The 20,087-nt window shown below is 41.5% G+C and overlaps 1 protein-coding gene across 7 annotated transcripts in view; it reads right to left on the bottom strand.

Moving 5' to 3' along the window:
• MTUS2 (microtubule associated scaffold protein 2) overlaps positions 1-20,087 on the bottom strand; it is a 265,481-nt gene that overhangs the window by 155,601 nt on the left and 89,793 nt on the right. For 6 of the 7 annotated variants that reach the window (XM_064716695.1, XM_064716686.1, XM_064716731.1 and 3 more), the window contains one exon: positions 4,069-6,668. In XM_064716695.1, coding sequence (XP_064572765.1) covers positions 4,069-6,360 — 2,292 coding nt within the window. In that variant the 5' untranslated portion in view covers positions 6,361-6,668. Of the gene's footprint in view, positions 1-4,068; positions 6,669-8,460; positions 8,526-20,087 lie in introns of all 7 variants that reach the window. The other variant, XM_064716676.1, reaches the window with a different exon arrangement.

Here is a 20,087-nt window from a genome sequence, read left to right on the forward strand (position 1 = left end):
TTTTTCTGGATAAGCTTCAGTTATCTTCTCTCCCCCTAATAAAATTTATTTCTATCAGATTCCACTATGCATACTATAATTTCATACTTAAATGAAACTTAAGCACCAAGGCCAAGTATTTCAGTATAAGGAAAAGAGAAAATCTTTAAATACAGAAAATAAGCATTTTTTATAAACTGGGTCCATTTATTCAAATCTTCTCTCACCCCTTTTCTTTTTCTTTATAGACAGTATGCTGAGAGTAACAGAGAAGGGCAACAAACATGGACACAAACCCAATCAATCACAAGCATAAAACCTCTTCTCAAGGAAGGAGAATAGAATCATTTAGATTGGGGAAGACCCTTAAGATAGTCAAGTCCAACTGAATTTGCCCAAATATCTCTCAAGAATTAGATGCTACTTTTTGAAGACCCCAGTTCTGGAGGACATGAACTTGTTATGAAGATACACCGTTTTTTCCTTTCTATTTAACTGTGAATTCGTGAAGTGCAAAATTCAACTGGTCTCAATAGAATTGTATAAAATTATTGCCATTTTAAAGCTCTTCAGAAAGATGTGGATTAATATGATCCCTGTTAGCACCCTGTACTAGGTTTTTGTATGAGGGACTTCTAGTGAAATGATTTGTTGCAGCCTGCCCACCAAGAAGGTCAGCCCAGAGTTTTCTTCTGTGTGGCTGTCTGCTCATTACCTACACACCTAAGAGTGGATTTGTTAAAATGAGCCAGAAAAGTCTGCAACAAATGCTTTGAGCACCCAGGAATTTCCACAGGCTGGGTATTCGTGAGCACAGCTGGCAGCATGGCCAGCAGGTACGGATGCCCAACACCTTCCTTCATGTTACTTTGTTTATATCATCATCAAACATTAATGCCTCGAGGAAGAATTTGCTTGTCAAGCACCTGCTTCAGGCAACTCTTTGGGAAAAGAAGTTGGCAACATCAGTTCAGGCAGTTCAAATAACAAGATCAAGGGGAGAAACTTTTGGTTTGACTATCTATAAAACAACTCCCCCAAGTCTTTTTTACCTCAGCAGGCTTTTTGTTTCAACAGACTTTAGTCCATCCATTGGACCACAATGATGTCTGTGCAGGGGAACAGACCCAAAAAGGTACTTGAATGGGGCCAGCACAGTCTTGGTGAGGCAGGCAGGAGAGCTGGTGATCAGCAGACCTTCTTACAGACCCTCACCAGGTCAGGGCTCTTGGCAGCAGCCATAAAACAGTGAATAAAGCGACCAGTGACCACTCTCTGACAGCACACAGACTGTACCCGTACAGGTAAACACTCTGCCTGCAGTCAACCTGTTCTGAACCTTGGAGGCCATGGCATTCCACTGTTCAATTCACTAGGACAGCTACACTCTTAGGGTTCCTGTTACTTGATTTGCCCTGCAACTTCCCACAGAGGCAACTGGAAGAACAAAGAGCCCACAAACACCCACTGGCACTGACTAGAAGAGGGTGAGCTCCACAATGAGATGGGGATCATGTTGTGATCAAAGATGTGGACCTGTCCTGGATGGAAAAGGACTGGATTTCTTAAGCATTTTGCATTTCACCATGAGAGGTTTTTTGTTCTTTTGCCCATTCAGCCTTTACTCAATTTCACTGTGGACCCAACACCTCAGCACAGCTGGACTGCCTTCATGCAGGAGTTGGGATTTTTGCCTGAGGACAGGCAGCTCAAGAAAGCCCTGCAGGCTTCCCTCTGCACAGAGACAGCCCTTGAGTCTTTCTCATAGAGTTCTCCAGGCCTTTTCTTGGAGTCTCCTGCCCAAGACATCACCTTCCTATTTCTTCTATGCCTGGCACCCAGAGGGATATTTAATTGTTCCTACCACTTAGCTGAATGATGCTCAGAGATTACAGCTATTGAAACTATCATAGCTATATGAAGGGGCTACAAAATGCTAATCAAAGCTCTCCAAAGACAATACTGGATGTGTGAAATAGGTCAATCTGGGATTTTTTTTTCTCTAACCAAGACAATGGCATGTGTGACCGAAGATCGTGCCAGAGTCTCCTTGTCTCCAAAACCTCTGAGTCTTCCACATTCTCCCTTCAGCTCAGTGATTTGGATCTATTTCAATGTATCCTAATTGGTTTCTTTTGGATTACACATCACTCATCTGCTACTAACCCATACTGTGCACAGCTGCTCTTCTAAGCATCTGTTCACCTTAATGGATTGATCATTTTCCTTTCTCTTGATTCATACTGAACCCAATCAGGCCCCATTGTATTCCTCCAGCTGTCAGGACAACCAGGTTATTGCTTGTAAGGTGGCAGTCCAAGAAAGCAGATCCATCTTCTGCTATCAGCTCCTGAATCCTGGCCAAATGCAAAGTCATCATGCAAACCACAGTTTGACTTTTTCTTCTCAGCCTCTTCTCGTCAGTCCAGCTTCTCTGAAGAAGCAGTTTGCTTGGGTTCAGATATTCTCTTGTTGAAATACCCATCAAAAGTCATGTTTCTTGGAGGAATAGGGGAAGATCCTCTCCAGCTCATGTGTCCTACTTCTAACCCTAGCCTAAAGAAAATCACACTGCAGACTTGCCACAACCTGAATCCTTCTCATGCTAAAAACAGTTCTCAGCAGTGCTCAGAAATCTGTCCTTTGTTCACTGATGTGTCTGCTGATCCTGCCTGATTATCTGAACCCCAATTCTCACAGACACCTGTGGTCTCCAGAGGGTCATGCCACCCTATAAACAGCCAAACAGTCTGGGTCATTTTGGCTTTCATTCCACTGCCATGCATTCAACAGCAGTAACCTAGTAATTTTCCTCACCTTACAAGGCAATTGTGAAAATATACTCATGATGGCTGAAATAGACAATCTCCCAAAGACTTTAGTAATTCACTCCCAGGACATAAAATATAAGGGACAGAGCTGAAAACTGTGGTTAAAGGAAAAAGGACAGCAAGTACTGTTCTTTCTGTGTTTGTGACAAGAAATAATTATAATCTTTGCTCACTTCAGTAGGTTTCTAGCTAATATGCCATAAGAGTCAATCTACACTCACACACAGTAGCCTAATTTGGGTATTTGCCAGGTTTTGACTGAGTCACTAAATTTTTTAAATGCTGTTCCTTGGATCTACACCATATGTAGAATGAGTAAGGGAGTAAAACAACCTTAATAACACCACAAGACACAGAGAAAAAAAAACATATCCTTTTTTTCAGAGACTCATTCAAATACAATCACTTGAGTTATCTTCAGTGTTTGTATGAAAACTTGGTTGTTGAACTCCCTCATGTCCCAAGCAGTGGATGCAAGAGCACATGACAGACACAGCTTGCTCTTCCCTGTCCTTCCTCCACCTACCAAGCAAGCTCGTCCCTCCTCCACTGAGCTCATCTCCCAGCAGGGATTTTGGGAACCCAAGGCTCCTCCCCAGTTTAGCAAGCCAGAAACACAGTGAGATATCTGGAGCCAGAGGCATCTAGAGGGACTTCCATCACATTTTGGCTGCTTAGGATGGCTTTCCAGGGGTAAGAAGAAATCTTTTTTGAGGTGCAGGTCAGTGTAAGAAACAGCATTAAAATTAGTCAAAAGTAAGTCTTCTTTTGTATTATATGTATAATCCAAAAAGAGCCCTGATAATCCCTGGGTTTCCACACAGCTAAACAGAATGGAATTAGCTTAGCACCTCTAGTGCTCTGTCTACAAAAACCTGCCAACTTTCCCATTAGGAGCAAAGAGTCTCTATGGGAAAATTACAATCATTTCCCAAAGCTATTCTTCAGGAAGCAAAAAAAAAAAATTATTCAATTCAGTATGTCTTTTTCTTTCTAAACATCCCTATTTATAATACTAGCAGAGGATCAGTTTGCTGGAGAATACTGGAAGAACACAGTAACAACTTCCAGTAACAGCTAAGATACCACAACAGGGTCAGTGCCAGAAGCAGTTAGGTAAATTTATTCCTAATGATCACAGATTGTTTTAGGATTTATTTCTGGTTTGAGGTTTGAGAACTAACTTCTGGCAGCAGCAAATAAGTAAACAATCACCACTTGGCACACAAAAGCAGCTGTCTAAGCTGCAGAAACTTACCTCCTGCAGAAACTTCTCGCCCATCGGACCAAAGTGATGACCTGGGGGCCTAATTCCTGACACTACTAGTCCAGAACCAAAGAGCCTTGGCTTCTGGAGGTCAGGTTTAAATTTGTCGTAGAGGACGCTGGTGGGCTTTGGCTCCCCTCCGCTGGACGCCTTCTGCTCGGCAGGGACGGGCACGCTGCATGCGGCGCTGTCGAAGGGCAGCCCCGCCGGAGCGAACAAAGGGTCGAGCTGCTCCATGGAACGAGGGCTTCTCCGAATGTACGTGATGATCTTCGGCCTCACGGGTTTGGGCCGGGGGATGGCAGGCTTCATCTCAGCGCCTTCTTCCAGCTTTTCACTGCAGTCATTGTCCACACCAGCCTTATCTGCGAGGGAGCCCTTGGGGTGGACCAGGATAGGTTTTGGGATGGCGCTGCTGCAAGCAGTCTTGATAGGCACTTTAGGGGATAAGTTTAACAACTGTGTGCTGTCAGTGGGAGGTAGGACTGAGGAGGGTGACAATTTGTCATCATGAAGTGCATAAAGGTCCTTCAAATTACTGTTTGATAGTGTGGGCTGACCATTAACATCCGGCGTTGCCATTGGGCGCACAGGAGTTGGGACACACAAAAAGACATCAGCCTTTGTTGGAATGTTACAGCTCTCTGGTGCTTCTGCTGGAGGGTGTTTCTCTACATTAGCTGTTTCTTTACTTGAAACTGAAACATTTGAGGTTTCCACATCACTGCTGTGACTGTCAGGTTGTTGGTTTGACACTGTCTCTGCACTGCGTGCTCTGTGACGATCTGACGGATCAGAAGCAGGCACAACAGCATCCTCAGTGCTTTCTTTGACTAGCATCAGTTTATTCTCATTAACTTCCAAGGGTTTGCTGTCAGGTGGATTAATATCATGTACGAGAGATATCTGTTCACCAACTGTTTCAGTGCAACCTGTGTCAACTTCATGCAAATTTTTGTTTTTTCTCGGTGTCACTTTGACGCTGGATTTACTACTGCAGGTGAGTGGAAATATTGTTTCCATTTCCTCATCAGTAAAATATTCCTCACCAGCCTGGCTGGTTGCCCTGCTGTCACTGTCATTGCTTCCTCTTCCTTCCCTACTGATGGCGATGCTATCATGTTGCAATTTGTCATCGGGATGAGTTACTACCTGGCTTGACAACGGGTCCTCTACTCTATTACAGGTGTCACGAAGATGGGATACTTGAAATTTTGACATGTCAGACCCAGAGCTTTTCTGTTCCTGCACTGCTGTATTTTCAGGTCTTGGACACCCCAGGAACTCTACCAACATAATTCTCTCTATCTTTTGTGGACATGTATTTTTGTATTGCAGAGATGGTGCAGTCCTAACCTCCAGTTTTTTGCTTTTATCACCCTGACTTAATTGTGCTTCTGATTTACTAGCAACCTCACTGAGCTTAACAGCTGAATGTTGAGAATGAGAAGTATGCAATGTGCTTTCAATGCTAACATTTGGTACATTTTCTGGTTTACTTGTTTTCTTGTTCCCTGAGGTAGATGGTTTGGAATAAAATACAGTCTTTTCCTCTGAGGTATTGTCAAGTGGACAAAACACCATCCCAAGAAAATGATCTGTGGATGTCTTTTGGGATTTCTCTGTACTTCCTACCAAGTGATGAGACCTGTCAATGGAGTCCAGTGATGCAGAAAGCAGACGTTTGCACGACACGCGACCAACGCCGTCTTTTGCAAATGTTTCAGGCTGAGGAGAAAATTTACTTGGTCTTCCCAAAGAAAGCCTTTTTATTCCCTCCACCTCCACAGTCCTGGACATTTTTCCCTTAGGAATGTTCTGGGTGAAGTCAATATTACCTTTGGAGACAACCTCCAGGTTGGCATCATTTGTGCTACTTTTTAAATTGGACAGACTTTGTCCTCGGCTAATCCTGATATGCCTTGATATATCCTTAGCTTCGCTGGTCCTACAGTCTTTCCCCATTTCCCTGCTTGTGGTGGAGGGCAGCTTACTCTCCTGTGCACTGGTGTGACAGGTTCGAGAGTCCTTGAAGGTCAGAAGTTTATTCTGCTCTGCAGGCAGATGAGTCACTTTCTCTGTTCCTCCAGAGTATATATTCCCACTCTCATCTGTCAAATCATGTTTCTTAACATCCCCGTCAGTGGCTCTAACTTTTGTTACAATTTGGTTGGCATTGGTATCCCCAACATTCACTATGCTTTCATTGTTGTTTCTTATTTCACTGCGGTTGTCGTGAAGCTGGGAATAACATGACTTGTTTGGAATTAATGGAGCACTCATTTTGAAGCTTCAAGTGACTGATTTTTTTTTTTTTTTGGTAGTTCTAATTAATGAGAAGGTGTTTTTCCCTATCAGGTTAACTTTTATGCATGCTTCAGTTATATGTTTAAATTAGAACTGTTCAGTAGAAAATTCATCATTGGAAGGCTTGAAGTCTCTTCTCAGAGTCACATTTTTCTGCTGCTCAGTTGTCTTTTCTGCACCTCCCGGACGTAGGAAATCTTTATGATGTGCTGTAGAGAGGTTCAACAAAAGCAAAATAGATCTGCCAAGTTCCCTCTGAATGAGAGCCAGTTAATCCAGCCAACCTAAGGGGAAAAAAAACCCAAACACAAATAAAACAAAAACCCAAACGGACAACATTACACTGATGTTAGGAATCATGCTAACTAAATCAAACTTAAAATCAACAGCACTCCCAGGTATAACCCCAGGACAGAGTGTTTTCAAACACTTTAAATGCTGTTTCAATTACATTTTTGCTCCCAGCAAAAGTTCTTAGTGTAGGACAGATCTCTGACTCGAGAAGTTACACAGCAAAAGCTGTCCTGGTTAGAGGAGTGGTTGTAACTGTTTTTAAGACACATAGGTTTACAACTGGAAATAGACAAAAATAGCCAGGTGAGGGTGGGATCCAGTCTTGAGGGTCTAAACATTTGCATATTGCTTCAACAATTATTACACCAAGAGTGGCTACTGAAGCATTTAAAGCATCACTGTACAGATTAGTCATCAATAATAAAATTCCAGGTCCACAGAAGCTGTTTATGGGTTTCTCTCCTTGCCTTGTAGAAATCACTGCTATTCTGCATCAACACCCCACCCCCTTCAACATTTCTTAGTCAGATCTATAGATTCCAAGAAAGCAAAAGCTATGGCTGGAGGCCTGCAAAGAAAAATTCTATTTTTTCTGAGACAGATGAATGTGTGTATTTTTAAATATAGAGGACTATACACCAATCCCAATACAGTGCATCTCTTTTTGGCTCCCTCACATGTTTGGCTTTGGGAGCCCAGATTTTGTCTTCTATCACCTCCAGCAAGATGAAGGTGAGATTTCTGTCTGTTTCATGCCTAAATTCACTCTCTGAGATATTTCTTGCATCCTGTGTGTTCATACCCTTCATCATAAAGAAACGTGGGCACTGGCAACTGGAACATGCTCCACATTTCCCAGAAGCTGGAATTCAAAGCACTTGTGATACTCCCAGCTGTGCTGGGTTTCTAGCCAGGAGCTCACAGGGGCACTAATTAGAAGTGCAGAATAAGTCCAGTGCTCTGCCTACAGCATCTGGGTGCCAGTCTGGGTCCCTGTGTTCACGGAAAGCATCTTTACACACAGCGTGCAGAGGGACCATGCTGGTGTGCTTCAGAGACAGACCAAGCACTTTGCCTTAACATTGCTAGTACAAATTTATTTACATGAAGGTCAGGAAAGACCTGGCCCCTCTCAAACACAGGGCTCTGCTCAGCCTCAGGATGCTGCCAGGTGAGACTAACCCCTTAAAGCTGACAAGGATGGACTCTATGCACCCAGCATTACAATTTCATCTGTTCTTGTGACATCCAGCCTCAGATTAGGAATGTCAAAGATTTGAAGAATCCACTAGAATCTCACAATAAACACCCATACAATTACCCAAAGATATTTTCTTTTTTTCAGAATATTGCCTGCTTAACTTTGTAATGTGTTTTATGACTACCATTACAATAACTACACAGCTTGTAAATAATACAAGGTTCTGCTATAGAACATACAAGATTCCTACTAAATTAATATAAAAATATAATGTATTTTCCTATTAGAGAATACAAACTTTGGAGCTTGGTTCTGTCAATGTGTTGAACATTTACATATCATGATAGGTCCATTTGGAAGTAAGATACAAGGTTTTGTGTTACATTTGGAACCTTAGATTTGATCATTCTTCTGTTAATGGCTGCTATGTAAGAAGCTTTGGCTTGGGTTTTCTGCAAGATAGTTTATTTTAAATGGCACTGTCCAGACTCAACTTTGCTATGCTCTTTGGAGTCAGTGAGATGAAAAGACTCAGCTGTGTCTGGATTCTGCTGGCTCTTCCTCTATGTTTTATTACTCACCTCTCTTGACTGATGTTGGCTGACACACACACATCTGAAGTCACTCCCTGCTGTGCAGGAATGCTCTGAAATGAGAGGGACATGAACCTCCTAATTTCAGATGCCCTCCTCAGTACAGGAGAAGGGAGTAAGAGGAGTCTCAAGCCCAACAAAGACAACTACATCACTTAGCAGCATATCACTAGGGACAAGAAACATGTCTGCAATCTTCAAGACTGAACTTGGCATGTGTAAGGATTTATATGGATAAAATTTTCTTGATACTGTATAATGTAAAAATATCCCCTCTGAACCACTGAGAGTAGAAAATGAAGTCATAGCTCTCCATGTCACAGCATCCTGTATGGATCTATAACTGTATTTGTGGAAAAAAAGCCAAAACAAAAACCCTTGACAAAGTGATGTGAACATGCTAGACAGTGGAACAAAATTATATCCACCAGACTATGTTTAGCTATGAATCCCACAGGGAGAAGAAAAGTTCAAGGAGCCAGAAACACAATTAAATACTTCTGTTTATCTCCAGCCATATCAGGTTCCTTCTAAGATGTCTATCTCTTATGAGACTCTATTTTAAACCTGAGCCCATTTAATGATTATCTAGGAAAGAAGCCTACAAGAGTTTCTTCCCATCTGATACTGCAGTTCCTTCACTACACTCCAAGTTACATTTGGCCAGCAGGTCTCACCCTAACCTCTGGAGACATCAAGAGGAAGGGGAAGCTGAGCTGGATGATTTTTGCCCCAGGACACGCATCAGGGACTGCATCAGCAGAGCTCAAGTTTGTAGAATAAAACTGGCTGGAAAAAGAATGCAGCAGCCTGCTTCTGAATAGTAACAGCAGTGGTTTTTTTGGTTAAACAAGCAGTGTAGAAATATTGATATCCCCAATAGGAATTGAAAAAAGAAAAATTGTGAAGAATTCCGTGATATTGGTTGTTCTGTTTTCAATTTGTGACAAAAATAGAAGAGCAATAATTATAAGATATGCAAAGGAATTATCAAAGCACGTGTACAAATAAAAAATGGGAAGAAAGAAATAAAACCTGAAACATGTTGAGCATTTTGCATCCTCTATAAACATTTCCTAATACAGGCTGTTACAGCTGCTTACCCATCGCAGTACTGAGAGTCTAAACCCAGAATATTTACAGCAAGATACACCAAAAACATCTGGGTGTTCTGGTAACACTGTGCATGACTTAGACTGATTGCTCTTTCAGTACTATGTTTATGAGAAGCACCTGAACACTTCATTTACCATCTGCCACTGAACTGATGCCTCTTGCTACTACCATAAAACAAAACAAAACAAAAAAATCCCCAAACAACAGAAAACAATGAGTTTGTAAATTGCTTGGGCAGAGCCAGGAGCCCGTGAAAGGTCAGCCATGGGCCAGCATCCCCTGTCAGCTGCCCACTCCTGCAAGGCAAAAGCTCTCAGCCCAATGGGGAATTGGGTCGTGCTGCCCAAGAAATAGGATTACACAGGCAGGTTGTTCACCTGGAGTAGAGAGGGTTCCAGGTAGACCTCATTGCAGCCTTTTTGTACTTGAAGGGAGCTTATAAAATGGAGGGAAAGTTACTTTTTACATGAGCACATATTCACAGGACTAAGATAAATAGTTTTAAATGAAGAGAGATTAAGATCAGATATTAGGAAAAATTTTTTTTCTGAGAGTGGTGAGACACTGGAATATGCTGCCCACAGAAGTTGTGGTTGCTTCATCCCTGGAAGTGTGCAAGGCCAGGTTGGACAGGGCTTCAAAACAACTTGATCAGTGGAAAGGGTCCCTGCCCATGGCAGGGGGTTGGAACTAGAAAATCTTTAAGGCTCTGTTCAACCCAAACTCTATGATTCTATTATACATGGGGGGAACCTGTGCACCAGCCCACTTGGCAATGACTCAGGGAGCAGTCAGGAGGCCTGATGGGTTGTTTGTCCTCACAGAAGGCAGCTATGACTGCTTGATCACAACTCAGTTCAAAGAACAAAGAGAGAAATCTCCAGCCATTTCCCTCAGAGGCTATCATGAGATCAAGAGCTCCAAGTTCGTAAACTCCTGGAGCATCCTGGACAAGGGCTGAGCACAATCTCCAGCTCTGCTGCCCTCTGTACAAGCAGCACACATCCAAAGGATGAGAGTCTTGGATGCATTACAATACCCACAGATAAACTCCTGCAGAAAAAGACCCTCAGGAAGAAACCTTGGCCCACAAGAAAGACACTGCTGTTCAGTGCTGATCAGTGCAGTGATGTAGGGAGATGGAGAAAGCAGATGAGGGATATATTTGTATAAAGTGGGAAACAGATGCCGTTTTTACAGTTACTACAGAAAACAGAACAGATGCCTCCTGAAATGCACAGTTGTCCCAAGAAATGCCACTGGGGAGGATTGGCAAACCAGGCAGAGCTTCACTGAGGCCTTCTCTGGGAGACAAGATACCACCACATCCAGCGCCAGCCCTGCAGGCTGCCAAGAGCTGAGCCCATAGATGAAACAAATACGGTGCTGGATGGAAAGGAGGTGGGAATATCTCCTTGGGAAGCCCAAATCTTCATGAAGAACTATTTCTGATGATGACAGAGGTTGAAAGCTGATAGCAGGATATTAAAAAAAAAGAGCCAATAAACCTTTTGGAGTGGGTAACATACAATTGGAATTAATTAAAAGTGGTAGAAAAGTGCTCACCCAGGCATATGATGATTTTGTTAATGTGATTTGGAAGGGTGAGAACTAAAGATTTGGATACAGTCCCCGACAGCTTCTATTCATAACAAAGCAGACACAGCTGTTTGAGGAAATTACAGCATAATCTCATCTTTGGCAGGTCCTGTGGAAATGTTGCCGTCTGTCATGAAGAGGACAGTACTTCAGAGAGACAACTTTCTGCCTCACAAGCAATTAGAACACAGGCAGAGAAGAGATGATAGAGAAAATGTTAAATTTTTACACACTGGAAAGTGCCAGGAAGGCAGTTCGGATTCAGAAGTAAAACTGAAATTATTTGAAGATATTAAAAGCTTTTGTGGAGTGCAGCTCTGTAGCATTTCCAGAATTTCGGTGTTTTAGTATGTCTAATGTCTCTGTAGTGAATAATTTTTAATGATTTCATTATTTACATGATTGCATATTTTATACCTTTATAACTATAATTATAAAAATTGAATATAGAACAACTTATGGTTTCATTGGCCAAGGCAATTTTTTCTGTTATACTTACATTTTTATTGAATAATAAACCAGATTTCATTTTATCAAAATAATTAGTCAATTTATGCTGGTCTATCAAACCAAATGAATCAATCAATCAATGGTCTATCTAATCAATTTATGCTGGTCTATCAAATTTTATAAAAATTATTATGAGCAAAATAAACTCCAAACAATTGCCATATTTAGCTTCAAAATTTTCTAAATTAAGCATTTTCATTTTTGGTTCAAATAATATTTCAAGATCAAATTTACTTCATCTTGCCAAGATTTTCAAATGGCAAATCAGGTAACACAGAAAGGTTACTTCCCCTACCCAAATCAGTATTTTTATTTTCCTAAGTAACAGGGTGATAACAAGCCCAGTGGAGAACTCCTGGTTCTTGCTTTCACTAGACTTAGGATGAGCCATTTCTTTTTGGCTCTCTTCCCTGTATTTCCAGAGAGATTTTTGGGTCAAGCCTTCAGTAATACAATTTCCTTGTACAACACACCTGAGAGATCCCCTGGAAGAAGCATCACTTCCAGTTTGCTGGAAATCACCACCACATGCAACACTCCTAAAAGCACAGCCAAAGGTAAAGGTGCTAAAGCAAGGCTGTCCCTTCACCTTCCCAAAGGAGGGGAGGTGGCAGCACATGAAGCAACAGGACTGAAAAATAAGCTGCCAGCACGAGACTCCAGCCCTGGAAACCACCGCAGCAGCTGGTAGTGCCTTGATGTGTAATTGGCTTGCACGTGCAACTTTCCTTTCTGAATACACTGAAAAAACCCGAAGGAGATGTTCCCTGTTAGAAGCACTTCCATGCATCCTCAATTGCCTGTGTGTGGCAGCTGGAAGACACCAACACAGAGGATGGAGCAAAGGGAATGCACTGCTTCTCCTTTGGCTGAGCACCCCTCTTCAGCACTGCAGTGGTTTATCGCACAGGACCTACTGAGGGTGGAAACAACCACAACCTGGTGCTCTTGGCTAAAGAAACCTGAGTTTTCATGGTCTCCCTGGGGTGCACACCCACAATTTTTCCTGCCATGGCAGTGGCAATGGCAATGCAAGAGCAGAAATTTTTGTACAGCTTCGTAGTTTACCTCCAGTTACTCTGTGGGGTTCAGTATGTCTTCAATGAAAACTTATCAAAAACCTGCCCAAATAATGTATATAATTTTATTTTCTTAAGAAACTTGTAAATGTATGAGTTTGGTGGGGGGGTTTTGTCAAAACTGCATTTTGTAATATAATACTCTAATAATTTATCACCTGTGAGGGCTGAATTCCCAAAGTACATTATATGGAAAGTCTCCTGCTGACTGCTATTTGAAAGGAGTACAAGATTTGGGATTAAAGATTCTCATTATCAAAACTGACAGATTATTTTCACTATTAACATCAATCAAGTCTCCACCAGGCATAAGCCTGAATAGTTGTTTTTCAAGACTTCTTTATTTTTACATTTCTACTTGCTTTCATATATTCACTGTTGGATAAGACAAGATACTCTGATATAAGAAATCCTATTAATTAGTTATCTCTGAAAAGGCAGAAGTCTCTGTCTTAGCAATGGCAACCAGGAGGCTGATGGATATTCACAGCAACTAACCTTTGAAAAAATATCTGATTTTATTTTAATTCCAAATTAAATTTAATTCCAAGCACACCTGGCTAAAGGTTTAGGAACAGCTCATACTTTCTGGGGTGCAATGCTGTTCAATTTGAGGAAAGAAAAACAAGCAGCAGAACCTCAGGGAAAGCCACTGTGAAAACAGTCTCAGATAAGGGCATCCTGGCTTTTTAAGTAGTATGAGTTGGTAAATCAAGCAAAGCAAGACCTCAGCCCAAGCCATGTGGATCTTTATTGCCACAGCCATGAGCAAAACACAGGCAGCACAAGAAAAGCTCGAATCAAAAGCCCAAAGGAGAGAAAATTATCCTTTATCACCCCAAGGCACCATAAAGCAAATGAAAATGGCAAGAAGGAAAGCAGTAAAGAAGTTTTCTTGGACAAAAACTACAGTCAAGGCAAAAACTGATTCCTCCCAAGCAAGTGCAAACAAACGGAAGAAAAATTATGTATCCAATCAAGTCCTGCTGCCACAGTGCAGCCCATCTGTTACATGCTGAGACATTACCCAGGGGTCAGCCCCAAACAGCAGGCATGGGGACAGCCCTCTGCACTCTTTCTCTTGCCCAGATGCCAGCAGGGCACCACACACGCCCCACTGCACCCCTGAGCACGGTGCCACTGATGGAAAGAGGAGATTGCAGGGAAGGTGAGAGAGGAACCATCAGCTCCTACTGCTGTCCTTCAGAACAGAGAGAGCACCAAAAGGATTCTGCCCATCCTTCCTGGTGCCTTCACCTCCTAGAGCCCAGCCAGAAACTTTCCATGTCCCTCTCTATCCAAAAACATGAACTGCAGTTCATCATAAAATCTGCAACATCTGGACGGTGGATGCGTGGGGCCCCAAAACACTGCTTAATTTATTTCTGTGCAGCACGAAATCTTGACACAGAAAGGGGATTGTGAAATGTTTCCAAAATGATCACTGTTTTTTTTGCTAAGACTGCTAAATCCTTCCTGGCTTCCAAAAAACATCTGGGAGACAGAAATAAATAGATTTAGTTGTAACACTCAAACATGAAAAAAAGTTCATAAATTTGCTTCCTATTGAGCAAAAAACCCAGAAACTCAGAAGCTTTGTCAACTCCAGCAAATTTACCCACTGCTGATAAAGCAGTTACAGTTGATACTGAACTCAGTTTTAACTTCAAGTGTAGCCAAGGGTAAACTGTCTTTCCACATAATTTCTTGAATCCTACTGAATTCAACAGCAGGTAAATGTGGCAGTTCTCAACTGAATACCTAAATATGAATTTAGAGCCCTAATTTCAAATTGCTAGGTTTGCACATTTCAGTTTGAACCACAACCAGCTCTGTGATGCTGTCAAATTTCAGAAATGCTACTGCAGTCAAAATTTCTAAACATTACTGCAATCCATCAGTACAAACTGAAACAAATGTGAAGCATTATCAGAATTCTGCTCATTTGCTTTAACCTCAGTAAAAAACATCTTCCATAATTTGATCCATATTTCCAAAATGCCACTGTATTTCCAAAATACAGATTAAACATTAGCGATTGGGAAATCTACATTTCCAAAATGTAGAACAAATTATGACTTGTGACTAGACCTAAGGGAAGAAAAAACCACTGTTAATTTGCTTGAAAAAGCAGTGTCAGGATGAAAACTGTGCTAAAATCCAGACTGGGCTCTGCACCAGAGGAGCTTGGTTACAACAGTTACTACAACCAGCTGAAGGGCATCAATCTCAGTGTGGTTTTATTTACACTTTTACCTTGCTATCAGGCTCAGTAAAGTACATAAAACAGGTTTCCAGGTGTAATTCCAACTATTAGTAAGGTAGGAGGAACATAGGCGACTATTCCACTCAGGCCACTCTGACTGAGAAGCTGGAATTTCAGATGCCCACCCGCACCAAGGGCTCAGCAAGGAGAACAGGCAGGGGAGTTCTCAGCTGAGAGCACAGAAGGCAGAATGCAAAATCTTAATATTCAGAAAGGTGAAGCACAACTAATGCATTATCTGCCTGCTGCTACTGATCCTGAAAGTGTACTACAAGCACTCCACAGCCAGCGCTGCTCTGTAAACAATTAAATTTGCTCCACTTAAAAAATTTTGTGTATGTTGCTCAAAAACACTTAGAACAAATTGTCTGTCAAAAGATTTTACCCCCATTTTCATAAATTAACAGAAATTAGATTCAGCTACAGCACTCTATCACCATGCATTCCAATCAGAAAGGCTTGTGTACTTAGAGACTGTTTTCTCTATTGTATTTTTCAACATCAAATTTGTATACAATAAAATTACAGGATTCAATAGCTTATGTTTATTTTTTTAATGCTGCTAATTAGCACCCAAAGTTGTGCCCCAGGCATCTCCTGTACCTATCAGATACAGATCAGCTGAAAACCAGCAAGCCCCCACCTCCTCAGCCCAAAGAGAAAGGGATGTTTTGAGTTCAATGTTTCAGCTTGCAGTAATCCCACTCTGCACTTACCCCAACCATACACTTGTTTTCCCTCCCTCCTTGTGTAGTTGGGAAGAGGTTCAGGCTTTGAAGCATGTGCCAAAGAGCTGGGCTTTCAAGGCAAAACACTGAAATCAGGTTAAAAAAAAAAAGAAACGGGGTGCTGTAAAGGAAGCACTTGCAAATTCCCTTCCCTGACTGCATCTGCAAACTGAAGGAAGAGGGATGTGGTCTCCCGAGGAACTGCTCAAGACTTTCCAGCTTTGCTGGTGGAGCTGGTTGGGGGACGAGTGCTGGTGGAGGACAAGCTGAATGTGAGTCAGCAGAGTGTCCTTGCAGCAGCCAAGGTTAACCCTGTGCTGGCTGCTTTAGCCAGAGAGGGGCCAGCAGGTCCAGGGAGTGACCCTGCCCTCTGCTCGGCATGCACGAGGCACCTGGAGCACCGTGTCCTCTGGGGCCTCAGGCTGCTGAGGATCCACACAAGGGCTACCAAGAGGGTTACAGATCTGGGGCATAAAAAGCATTAATATAGTGCCAAGGGGTCAGGGTTGTGTTAGCCTGAAAGATTGGAGCATGGGAATGACCTAATAGCATCTTCTCAACTGCCTAGAAAGGGGAATAATAGAGAAGGCAGAACCTGACTCACCTCCTAGGTGCTCAGCCAAAGGAAAAGAAGCAAAAAGAAAATCAGGCTGCAATAAGGAACATAAGAGGAATGTAAGGAATGTAAGAGGGAAAAAATGTTATAATGACAGAGGTTATAATGACACTGGCACAGATCACCCAGAGGGGTTATACAGTCTTCATCCTTGGAGGCTCAAAAGGGTTCTGAGCATCCTGACCTAAAATTGGTCCAGTTGTGAGCACGGTTTGGAGTAGGCGAAGTCACACAGAAGTCCATTATTTTTAATCAATTTTTTCCATGGTTCTGACAGCAGCAACTTCAAAGGGAGAGAAATTCCTTTGGCAAGGACACACTGCTGGAAATGCCTCTGAACAAGACACAGTGCAGCCTGAAATTAGTATTTTTATCTGCAATAAAGTGAACTTTGCCCAAAAACAGTACCCAGAAAATGTGGCAGCCATTATTTGCTCAGCACTACAGGAATGGAGAAGAATCACCTGCAGTGTAAAGCTACTTTGTGGTTAAAAGCCTCAGTTTTGGGTTAGAAGAAGCAAAAATGCTGGAGTCACCAAGGATGTGGCAGAAATAGGGTACCTGACATTCACCACTGAGTTACAGTAGCTCAGGTAAAACTGGCAGGCACAAGTTCTCAGCCAACAGGAGAATACAATCCTTCTACATGCCACAATATTTGTTATTAAATCTACTGAGTTTCAGGTTGGCTCTATCACTCCTGGCCAAGGCATTTCCTAGTGTGGCCATGGTTAGATGACATAAAGTAAGGAGACAAAATGAAAACGACCCCTATAAGAATCTACTCAGTGCAGGTAAATCAATCTACTTTGTTATGGAGTGTATTTGCTAAAACCTCAAAAAATCATTCAAAACACAAGTTTCATATATCCAAACACTAAACTATTCATTGTAAATAGATGTCCCAGGATTCTGCTAACTCCTGTGGAGAAAAAACTGAAGCTAAAAATGCCTCTTTAAATACCTTCTCTGCTGAACCTGATATGTGAGTGCTACACTTGAGATCCTTTTTCACTCAAAAGTGTCAGAGAAACAGGACAAGAAATTCCCTCTGTTTGACATCTGTGACATTTTTGTCAGTGAATTGTTACTGCCAGAAAATTATAGTGCCTATTTTCTTCATTATGTTAAATTAATCGTTCTCCCAGTGACATACAGACAAGAATAGACTCAACTGCTCAAATTCACTTTGGTGGAGCAAGTAAAAGTTTTAGGCTAGTTACTGGCATGATGGTGTGAGAGCAAGAAATGGCCTTGACTCTGTGCTGCTCAGCAATAAAGAGAACATCCCTGAATTATGAACACTGTTTCCAGCACAAATCCAAAATACAGTACCACATTAGCTGCTGTAAAGAAAAATATTCAAGCCAAAAGCAGCACACAAAATTATGTTAAAACTTCTTTTATTCTGCCTGAATCAGCACCACATTGCTTCAATTAAACCCTACATTCTAATAGAGTAACAAATTCCATGCATAAGGGTAATTACACACGTTACTGAAACAGAAGTCTTTTCTATCAGGAAAATAAGCAGAAAATCAAAAGGAACTGAAGAAATAAGGCAGATCATTTCAATCTGTAAGAAGGAGAAAAAATTGTACTACAACCAACTCTACCACTTGCAAAATGTGTATCTTAAGCTGAGTAAATATGTAATGATGACTAATGAGTAATGCTGCAAGAACGCATAGCCGGACATGGCCAGGCTTTGGTCTGAGCTGCAGCAGGGCAGTCATAACACCCACCTGCCCTTACTCCCTTCACTTATACGGGTAACATTAAAAATAAAGGACTGCTCTTCACAACAGAGAACTTACCTATGACACCAATATAGCACCATCTACCTTCAGGAAGTCTGTGGGACTGTGCCTTTCATTCTCCCAAAGGAAAGAAGTCTCAGTGATCCAAAGTTGCCATTTTTTCCCTTAGTTCCTTCAGCACCCCAGAAAAAAAATTTCTAAGTAAAATGTCTACTCTTGGCTCCCTTCAACCTCATAATAAATACATAATGCACCAGTAGCCAAGTAATCAGTAATATTCACTGCTTTTGTCCTTAACTGGAAAGATACTGTAGATGTTTGGAAACAGTTACAAAAGAAGACAGCCCTGGAAAACAGCAGACAACAATTGACCTACATGCTCTCAAAGAACTACAGAAAGAATGTATATGGACTAACTACTGTATTTTCAAATTCATTCTGAGTACTTTTAATATATATAAAAGTATTTTTGAGTTTAGACAGATCACAATACAGCTCTCAGAAGGAGAAATGTTGCACTAATGGGAAAACTAAAGACTGCTTTTCCTTGAAACTGCAGGGATCGGCACGTCACGTACAGCTCTGAGCATGTAAATGTTTCAGTAAGAAATTGCAGGTCATCAAGAAAAACACAAGATAACTGCTTAGTAGGAGTGCAGTATCCCATAATTAAGCTCTGCATGCCAGTAAGGTTCATCAAACATTGTACTTAAATTTCATAAGGAGACATGGAACTGCCATTAGATGTTTTGTAGAACATTTTAGACAAATCTTAGAAATTATGCAATTCTAGATTATCTTGCCTTGAAGAGGAATGGATAATGTGACCTCCCTCCCAATCTTATTCTGTAACTTATCTGTGAAACTTTGGGAAAAAGCAATAAAAAAACCGAACATATGCAACATGGATAAATGACTATGGGAACTATAAACTTCTGTCCAGCAAATGCTTCCATACATGCTGAACTTTATTATCTTAAGTCATCTTACAGATGTCAAGGGGATGACTCAGAGCAATAAAATTATGGACATGCCACAGTGTTTGCACTGTGAGTACAATAACTCTCACTTCTGTACAGCAAGAGGAAAGATGACTGTTCACACTTCTATGCTGCTTCTTCGAGAGCTTCCAAATAAAAATAATTAATGTCTGGAAACATCTGGCTAGAGAAGAGCTCTGGTAGTTTGTACAAGAAACACTTGTAGGATTCTGGATGTAGAAAAAGTGATGAGGCAATGAATCAGTAAGTTTGTAATGCATTCGTGCATTCATTTGGAGGGTATGGAAATGGAATAACAAAGAGCTAGCGTCAGAAGCTCCCACTTTTGCAGTCAGGATGTCTTGACACCAAATGTTTTAGGATACTGGCACATTTTTGCCATGATCTATAAAGAGACCTTAATATTGTCAGTCTAGAAGTGAAGTGTTTTTGTTCAATATTACAGGATACTTCCTTACAGTTAACAAATGGATGAGCCAAAGATGATTTGTGGATATAAATCCAATCATATACCAATTTTGTGGGGGAGTATTTCTCAGGATGGGATCTCTTAGACGTGGTCTGGCTCTGGCCAAAGCACAGATTCGCATGATCCCTAGACAGAGCACTAGGGATCTTCTTGAATGCTTACATAAAAGGAGTGATAAAGGCTGTTAAAGCACACTTGGTTTGTCTTCACTGGACTAATATGCAGTATGTCAGATAACCATTTTAATAGCTTTGAGGATAATTGCTTAGAGGGTTGGATCTGAAAAAAAAGTAGCAGTTAAGCTGGTCTGTCTAACATACAATACTCCTAAAGTAACACTGTTAGTGGTAATAGGAAGAAAATGAGGAAAGGAAAATTAAAGTGAAATGAACATTTCTCCTGCTGTGACTCAGTCCTGCACCATGAGCTTTACTAGGGGCATTTTTACTGCCTCAAATGGCGCAGGACCAA

This window comes from Zonotrichia leucophrys, chromosome 1 (assembly GCF_028769735.1).
Source record: "Zonotrichia leucophrys gambelii isolate GWCS_2022_RI chromosome 1, RI_Zleu_2.0, whole genome shotgun sequence".
NCBI lineage: Eukaryota > Metazoa > Chordata > Aves > Passeriformes > Passerellidae > Zonotrichia > Zonotrichia leucophrys.